The 9,712-nt window shown below is 34.0% G+C and overlaps 1 protein-coding gene across 2 annotated transcripts; it reads left to right on the top strand.

The window, feature by feature from the left end:
• The first annotated feature begins 1,964 nt into the window (after window positions 1-1,964).
• LOC111371281 (serine carboxypeptidase-like 20) lies at window positions 1,965-8,437 on the top strand. 2 transcript variants are annotated; one of them, XM_022993177.1, is made up of 15 exons: window positions 1,965-2,082; window positions 2,423-2,553; window positions 2,650-2,795; window positions 3,368-3,444; window positions 3,582-3,704; window positions 3,996-4,098; window positions 4,714-4,751; window positions 4,819-4,920; window positions 5,937-6,017; window positions 6,091-6,330; window positions 6,847-6,912; window positions 6,980-7,101; window positions 7,613-7,726; window positions 7,927-7,972; window positions 8,111-8,437. In XM_022993177.1, exons 1-15 carry the CDS (start codon window positions 2,071-2,073, stop codon window positions 8,192-8,194), a joined length of 1,485 nt encoding a protein of 494 aa, XP_022848945.1. In that variant the 5' UTR covers window positions 1,965-2,070; the 3' UTR covers window positions 8,195-8,437. The 2 variants fall into 2 exon arrangements, with proteins under 2 accessions (XP_022848945.1, XP_022848944.1); XM_022993176.1 differs by lacking the exon at window positions 1,965-2,082 and having other exon boundaries at window positions 2,355-2,553.
• Window positions 8,438-9,712: the final 1,275 nt, after the last annotated feature.

Here is a 9,712-nt window from a genome sequence, read left to right as displayed (position 1 = left end):
TTAGGAGAGCCTTCACTTGTTGAAATGTAAACTTGTGATAGTAATACTAATTCAAACTACGAGAGGGTGAGGACTACAGCTATGTAAATTCCTAATCTTAAAACACAACCCGGGATAATTTAGTGAAAATAATAAGTTTGGGGGGTTGTGTATCTCTCGAGCGAGTGAGGATACATTTGACCACTTGGGGTCGGGACTCAAATTCATCATGAACCTGATATGTTAGCATGAATTCACACACACATGTCAATTTGCATTTAACAGGTAAAGGTTGATATCATTTTTACATTGATAATTATTCATAAAGTCAATTACTTAGTCCAATCTTGAGCCACAACAGGGTATTAAGCCATGTTTGTTCAGAATTAAGTCACCATCTTGTTTGAGGACAAACAATAGTTCAAATTTGGAGTGTTTGATAAGTGTGTTTTTGCACACCTATTTAGGTCACAAACATGACTTAATAACGAGCAAAATGATTGAATTGTGACTTTATCTCGTTACATTTGTGAATTGTATGGAACACCGATGAATATGGTGAAATTTAGGAGAAAAAACGAGAAAAAAGACTAAAATGACGTAAAGTGAAAGTTCAGGGACCAAGGTGCAATTATCCAAAAGTTGACCCAATGAACAAATCGAGAAATTGATTAAGTCAAATGCCAATTGATGATATCTTGAGATGATGGAATGGAAAGAATGAAGAAAAGATGTCGAGAAGTGAAAGATTCAAGTAGAAGGACCAAAATGAACATCTTTCATAGTTGGTAGCACTAGTTCTACCCTCTTTGCGGCTGCATAGAGGCAAATCGAAAACAAAATGTCACAAAACTTTTACTCTATGCGACCGCATAAAGATGCTCTATGCGGTCGCATAGAGCATTTCTTAGGCCAAATCCGTAGTTTCCTTATTCCGTCTAAAGTCTTATGGAAACAATCTTTTTAAGGTCCTATATAAACGAAAACTCGACAAGAACGAAGGAAACGCCGTTTTTACAAGAAAAAGAGAGATTTTGAAGAAGAAAACGAAGAGAGAACAAGAGGAAAATATCGCGCCAAGTGAAGATTCGATTAAAACTTGATTCGAGTGATGACGTTTCTTCAACTATTTTTGTATTTTCTTCTTTTTAGCATGTTAGGCTAGATTTTTCATTGCTAGGTGATCGATGAACCTTGCAATACTGCGTTTGATTTTTTATTTGGATATTTGACATATTTAAATGCATGTTTCGGAATTGAATGATTTATTACGTTTGTATTTCCATATTATTATTGTGCACGTAATTATATGATTTTGGTGACCTGTTTTATGCATTCGAAAGAAGGAAAATAGGTTCGACATAGTATAAATCATCATAATGTCTGATAGGGGAAAATATACCTACATGCCTTATGTGAATTGTTGGATATTCACGAAATCATGATCTATTTCGGTATGTTAGTATTCGTCATAGAAATATAGTCGAATCACATATTGCGGTAGGTTTGGCATCGCTCGAGAGAGATTGCTAAATTAAAATAGGAATATTGATTCATCATTTGTGGGACTGTGTATCAAATTTGCTTAATTGAAAATTGAATGAATATTGCTTGGGGATTCGTGATCCTAGTGCGTTAGTAAATTCATTAATTCCATAGATTCTCGTAGATTGTGTCCAAATCATTTTGCATTTAATATAATTTTCTCATTCATAATTGCATCATAATTCACATATTCTTTAGCTAAATCACAATACATCAATTTTACTTTCGTGTTTCGATTAAGGTCATAATAGATTGATTTGAACTAATTCAATTCTTGTGGGATTGATACTTGAATTCATAGTTTATTTTACTACTTGTTAACGAACCGTAAACTTACAATGAATTTTAAATTGAAACAAATAATTTCATTTAAGAATCAGTCCAGTCTCCAGCCTCCACGCCCCCGTTGCCTCTTTCTATTTCGCTTGCTCGTAAGCAAAGTTCAACTTGATCAAAGCCCGTCTATTTATTAGTCCCATTATAGAAACAGATAGCAAAAAAAATTTCCTCTTTCTCCTGTTCAATTCAACTTTTCTAGCTCTAACCATGTTCGAGAACATTCAATTGTAATTAAAAATCAACATAAAAACTTTAAATATGGGTCGTCTATTTTTCCTTTTTTATCAGTGCTACAGTAATTTTTCTCTTTCCTTACTGTCTTCTCTTTCTTCTTTAAATAGTAAGGGTAAATTTGGATTTATCTTGATTTTCAATATTTTAAATATTTTGCTTTTTTTTTTTAATTGGTCAAAGGCCTCTTTGAAAAACTGGCCGGGTCAACCGGCTGTTGGCCACTAATTCCTCTATTTATTAGTCCATTATAGAAACAGATAGCAAAAAAAATTTCCTCTTTCTCCTGTTCAATTCAACTTTTCTAGCTCTAACCATGTTCGAGAACATTCAATTGTACTGTACCATACTGTTAATTTTAGTCCATATTCCTGTCCCAACACAATCAGTGCCTGAAGGTTCACTGATTACACAGATTCCAGGTTTCAGTGGCACTTTCCCCTCCAAACATTATTCTGGGTAAGAATGTTAAATATTTCTTGTTTTTGTGCTTATTTTGATGCTTTTGTTATTGGGTCTTTAGAATTATCCTTTTTTTTCATCTGGGTTTTGTAGATATGTAACAATCGATGAAGTTCATGGGAAGAAATTGTACTACTATTTTGTTGAGTCTGAAAGAAATCCATCCAAGGATCCTGTTGTTCTTTGGCTAAATGGTGGTCCTGGCTGCTCGAGCTTTGATGGGTTTGTTTACGAGCATGGTAATGGAAATCTTAATGTTTTTTTTATACAAGAATTTGAGTTTCGATTTGTTAAATGATTTGTATTAAAAAATCTACTGAATCTTAATTGTTATTGAAGATGATGCTGTAAAAATATTAATCTTTTGCATTTTATGCTGGATGCATTTTGGGTTCTGAATCAAAGGCCAGTTTTATCAAATGCTGGTTTCCATATCTTGAATTGGTATTTTTGGGAAATAAATTGATTTTTACAATTATACTCGTGAATTAATTGGGTATCTTGGATAATATATAATTTAACTTGAATCAATTTTTGGATTTTTAACTAAATTATAAAATTCTGTTGTTCTTGTTATATTTAATGATATTCAGAATTTGTTAGTTCGGACTTCCCGGTTGTCTCTGCATATTTTCATCTAGTGAGATGGGTTTTATTCTTTATCTACCGCAATGGATTCAAGAATACAAGACAACAATATTTTGAGTCAAGCTATAACGAGGAGTTCATTTTGAAAGGATGATGTTATTGCACATTAATTTTTGGTATAATTCAGTCCTTTCAAGATTCTCTTTTCCATTTAAAACTTCAGGTCCCTTCAATTTCGAGGAAGGAAAACCGCGTGGTAGCCTACCCACCCTGCATCTTAATCCATACAGCTGGTCCAAGGTTATTATTTTCAATGTTCTTGATAAACCCTTTCATTCCCATCTAAGTAGCTACGAGATCACATCAATTTGCTTGACAAAAATGGTTTTTATATGTACATACCAGATCTCATGGTTTATCTTGTTTTGATTTCTCAGGTATCCAATGTTTTATATTTAGACTCTCCTGCTGGTGTTGGATTGTCTTACTCGGGAAATAAATCTGATTATGTTACGGGGGATTTGAAGACTGCTTCCGACTCCCATACATTTCTCCTCAAGGTGAACAATATCTAAAGTGCACGCTTGGCAAAGCTTATAATTTCTTATAAGCTAGTTAAACTCTATTTTCTATCCACAAATTCCATAGGGTCCACAAATTTTACGTACTTATTATCCGCACAATTCGTAGGACCCATATCTAGAAGCTTTATCAAACATGGACTTGGAATGTTAAAATCCAATTTGTTTGAAGTTCGATGTTTTTTTGTTTTTTTCCTTACATAATTGTGTATCTTTATTTTCCCAACCTTCTGGTGTTTAATGTTTAACAACTTGTTATCATGTGGACAGTGGTTTGAGCTCTACCCCGAATTCCTATCCAACCCATTTTATATATCTGGAGAATCATATGCTGGAGTGTATGTGCCTACCCTGACCTATGAAGTAGCTAAAGGTGATTCTTTTGATATTTCAGTTTCATGTACGTTTGGCAAAGCTTTTAAGTGCTAATAAGTAGGTCAAACATCATTTTAACCACACATTTCTTAGGACCCACAATTTTTAACTTTTTAACAACACATTTCTTGGGACCCACAACTTATAATAACTTCAAAGCTTAGCCAATCAATCACTTCGTATGTACTTGGAAATGGGTTAAACACCAGTGGTTACTGATCTTTTAGTGAAATTTCATGTTGGTCACTAAACTTTGTTTTGTTTCAAGTTGGTCACTCTATTTAAACTTTGTTTGAAGTTGGTTGCTAAACTTAAAGGCTGTCACAATTTTGTTATTTCATCCATGTCTGTTAGTTTGACCGATGAAAAAAATGACATATCAATCTAGTTTGCAGCCTAGTTGGCAAATAACTAGACTTCCAATATGCCACATCACGTTTTTTGTTAGTCTAATGGACATTGATGGAGTGACCAAATAGTAATGAAGCTTAAGTTCTGTGACCAACTCGAAACAAATGTAGTTCATTGACTTACATCTGCTAAAAGATTAGTAACCATCAATGTATTCAATCCACTTATGAACAAAACTGACACTTTCTTGGAATTTCTGTAGGAATTGATGCCGGTACAAAGCCCGTTCTCAAACTAAAGGTATACATATTAAACATTTCTCCTGTTAGGTATAGAATTTGCGTCGAAATAAATCCATCAATTACAGGGGTACATGGTGGGAAATGGAGTTACAGATGACGTGATTGATGGCAATGCTCTTATACCATTTGTACACGGGATGGGTCTCATCTCAAATGAACTTTTTGAGGTATCTGTGGCTTTGTTAATTCATATTAATTGCACATTCTACTTTCATTATTCTGGAAAGTCTCCTAAACATGTTCTTGCTTTCTTAAGGTCATGCAAGTATTACCTGCATTACAAGCAAAAAAGGATTACCCACATTTTGGTTGTCTACCTACTCTTTTTGTGATTTTTTCTTTTTTTGTGCATGAACACTGAATTCTATATGATGGATTTTGTTAAATCATTGGAAATTTAGCTCTTCTTTGGCCCCCATTAAATTAAAATTCATTTTTCTCTCACTTCTTATCAATCTCACATTCTTCAATAAAATAATATTACACGTAAACCTAAAATTTTTTCCTTCTTTTTCAACCACACATTCTTTCAAAAATTACTATTCCCCTCATTAAAATGTGGAATAATGGAGCCCAAACAAGAGCTTAGATCTTAATAGTCTATGGTAGTAGGAAAGACGAAAAAACCATTTTAATTTTATAAGCAGACGATTATACCTTGTTTTCTAGCAAGACGCAATTTCTTCTGTGCATATTGCTTATTTGTTGAATTGCAAATGTGACTAATCATGGAAAATCTTGTTGGAGATTTGCATTACTTCTGACTTTAACCAAAAAAAGATGAGCTTCCCTGGATATGATATCGTTGAAGTTAATGTAAAATCTAATAACATCTGGTAACACAAATTTGCTAGAGTCTCCAAGGGTCCAGCAATGGTTCATATTCTTTACCAAGAAAATGAATCACCAGACTGAGCAATAAGCTTAATACTTTTGCAATATAATGTAATGGGGTTGTAGTGAAATTGGCTGGCCTGGATGCTTACTTCCAAAATTTCGAATGGCAGAATATTTTCCAGACATTTTTAAGTGTCCATTACCTGAATGAAATTCAAAATATTAGAGAAGCATAGGATTTTACTGTTGTGTTTTGGATATTTCAAAAATGAAACAAAGATACATCATTGTCTAAATTGCTTGTTTCTAAGCAACAATTTCTGATACTTTTTGCTTCACGTGACAGGAAGTTAATGCTGATTGCCAAGGGAACTATTATAATCCAACGAGTTTTAACTGTGAAAACAAGCTTATCAAAGTTGATAAAGTAAGATGTTGCCAAGGGAACTACAGTTAATGCTACTTTGTTCTGTTTGGTTTTAATTTCTGAATAATTTCAGGAAATCGAGGACTTAAACATATACGACATTCTTGAACCATGCTATCATGACCCAACAAGCAAAATCACACTTGGTAACGAGAAGTTGCCACTAAGCTTCAGGAAATTAGGTGAGACTGAGAGGCCACTACGTGTGAGAAAAAGAATGTTTGGGCGTGCCTGGCCACTAAGAGCACCTGTAAGAGAAGGACTTGTCCCGACTTGGCCACAGCTTCTCAATAGTGAAAGCATCCAGTGCACTGTAAGTTACTCCCAACTTTTCTCTAGTCCCTTAAATTTTTGTTCAGGCTAACAAGCATAATCTAATAATATTCTACTAATGCTAAGCATGAAGGCTAGACATAATCTTCTTGTGTCCTGATATTAAAAGAAGATACTATCCAATTGCAACTCAAATCATTTATCTAAAATAAATCATAATGTTATGCTCATTATAGGGCACATCTTTAATCTAAAACTTCTAGGAAATTCATCAGGAACTTCTATATATGCCTCTATGATTTGTCAAACCTTCCATTGAGAAAGATTTTGTGCTTCTTAAATGCAAGAATGTAGAATATTATTACAAGGCATTATCTTTTCACTTTTGGAGTATCAACAAAGTTATGTTCCTTCTTATGTGTGTTTGTTTGCTCCGACCTTTTGAATTTCTTATTATGTACGTTGTGGCCAAGTTGGTTAGTTCTTGAGCTTTATTTTCTGAACACCTTATTGGTATTTACCTCTGATAGTCGTATTATTTGGACAAAATATGCAGGATGATGAAGTTGCAACTTCATGGCTGAACAATGAAGCAGTTAGGAAAGCAATTCATGCTGAAAATGTAAGTTTTCTTATCTCAAATTGCACCAGCTTTTGAACAAAGTGATTTATGTCCAGTTGTATATCAGGGAAATGTAATAGGAAACTGGGAGCTGTGTACAGAAAAAATAATGTTTTATCATGATGCTGGAAGCATGATCAAATATCACAAGAACCTCACATCTCGAGGATATCGAGCGCTCATATACAGGTATAGAATATCACTAAACCTATAATGTAATTCAGCATCCGGCCTCATCGATGTAATTTGTTTGTTGATAAATGCCCTGGTTACCAAGAGTAAGGATGTGGGATTAAGTTATTCCATTTGCAACACTTACAGCAAGTAAAGAGATGGTTAGATTTTATTCCGTCATTCATCTCACTTTCCCGTTTGTGTAATCAATTCCTGGATGACAAAGAATTTAAGCACAGGATTTTTTTTTTTGAAGTTTCTTCATCTTCTCGCCGAACAATTTAAAAAAAATAAAAATGAAAAAGAAAATATGATGGTTCAGATCTATTTAAAGTATTATTGAACTTCATCAGAAAACTCCACCCATACATGTACACTTTCGCACAGAGAGGGAGGGGAGGAGAGCTCAATGTGCAGCAGTACATAAACATTAAAATCGTCCCTTGCATAAATTGTTGCGTGTAATGGATGAAATTGAAACGTATTGTGATTATCCTGAGTTTCGTGCTTAACATGTTTCTGGCAGCGGGGATCATGATATGTGTGTCCCATTTACTGGAAGTGAAGCTTGGACAAAGTCAGTTGGATACAAGACTGTAGATGAATGGAGGCCTTGGTATGTTAAAGATCAAGTAGCCGGGTATGTCACTAACTTCGTGTTCATTTGTAGCTTAGTATTTGGTCTCGACTGAAACATCCTTATTAATCAGAAGTGATCCATCTTGGGCTGCTTAAAAGCTTTTTCTTTGCCTCTATAAACAAATATATGTGGCTACTTTTCAGATCTCAAGGCAAAAATTAGACAAACCAACCTATTAACTGCCCTTTTATTGTATACAGGTACATACAGGGCTATGAAAACGATCTCATCTTCCTCACCATTAAGGTATGTGTATCCAGAACTTTGTGCTTTTATTATTAATTTTGGAGTTACTCAAATTATCTTGATTAGAACTTCAAAAAGTAATCATAAAATTCCTGTTGTAAGTGGTAGAGTTTTGAATTTCGAATCTTAATGATGCAGGGAGCTGGACATGCAGTACCAGAGTACAAACCGCATCAGGCATTGGAATTCTACACACGCTGGCTGGAGGGCCGAAGAATTTAACACGATCAGGCTATGTCCGAAGAGGGAAATAATTGTGGTAGTTGATGATGAGTGCATATGAGCTATGGGGAGGGAAAGAGGGATTTATCGATGTTTATGGAACAAAGAATTTCCATGTATTATGAATTTAAATATGCTTGTATTAACCTGAACAAAGACTTTCCTTGTATTTAAATGTTGGAAAATGGGTAATTTTCCAAAAATGTAAATTATTTGTAGGTAAAAATTCAAAAATTTTAAAAATGAGGTATTTTTAAGTATAGCCTAATTATCACAATTTTGGCTGGTTTGTTTTGATGGTGGACTTTTTCCGTGTTTGATTTTGTTAAAAATCAGATTTTTAATAGATTTTGATAAAATGTGGGGTTAAAAAATTGATAAAAGTTGTTGGTATGATAAAATGTGGTTGAAAATAAATTTGAGGATAAATGAGTTTCTGAAAATGTGCTAAACTGGAGCTTAGAAGGGCTCACGCCACGTCTAAGAAACGCACAGGCTATGCATCTGAAGTGCAAATTTTTTTCTAAATAAGTTAAGGAAAGCTTTGATGCCGAGAATTTTCTAGCTTATTCACTTGTTGTGTTGAGCCATCTCATTTAACAGCAGAAGAATGTGTTAAAACTTAACAAAAACGCTTAGTGAGGCAGTGAATATTGTGACTCTGGGGTATAAATTTCTCCTTTGAATAATCTGACCAAATTGCCTTAAAGTAATTTGTATAGCGTAATAATATGATCAATAGGATCAGAAAATTAATTTGAGCCCACCGATTTCATGATTTTTTTTTTGTTGTGTTGAGCCATCTCATTTAACAGCAGAAGAATGTGTTAAAACTTAACAAAAACGCTTAGTGAGGCAGTGAATATTGTGTTGACTCTGGGGTATAAATTTCTCCTTTGAATAATCTGACCAAATTGCCTTAAAGTAATTTGTATAGCGTAATAATATGATCAATAGGATCAGAAAATTAATTTGAGCCCACCGATTTCATGATTTTTTTAAAAACAAATTTGTTGCTTTCAAAGATGGTATCTAGCTTATGGAGCCATTAACTGAGTTAGGATTCATTGGGAATGATATTGTTTTATACTCTTGACAGTCAAAGTGCAATCCACTTTAGTAAAAATCACGTCTTTCGTGATAACGATATATTGATGTCAATCTCACTTCATTAGAGATGTTCTTGACCAAGGCATTATTAAATTGAGACAAATTCTACCAAGTGCAACCCTGCTGGAATAGAAACTAAGATTTTACCAATAAATAAGTTTAGAGATTATTTAAGTCTCATTAATCTTAACACTGGGTGATTTCTTGCATGCAGGTACAAAAGTAAATGAAATTGGAGGAAAGAGAAATCAAAGTCAGTCTCGTTCGATCCGGTGAAGGTGGAGATTGTTGAGAATTGCTTCTCAGTGCACATTTTGTTGGTCACTAAACAAGGAAATCAGGCATGATGGTGGATCCATAATCAGATGCCCACAAAAGTTACAATAATTGAATAATGGAAATGTGGCT

This window comes from Olea europaea, chromosome 22 (genome assembly GCF_002742605.1).
Source record: "Olea europaea var. sylvestris chromosome 22, O_europaea_v1, whole genome shotgun sequence".
Lineage (NCBI taxonomy): Eukaryota > Viridiplantae > Streptophyta > Magnoliopsida > Lamiales > Oleaceae > Olea > Olea europaea.
This window is presented reverse-complemented; position numbering and strand designations above follow the sequence as displayed.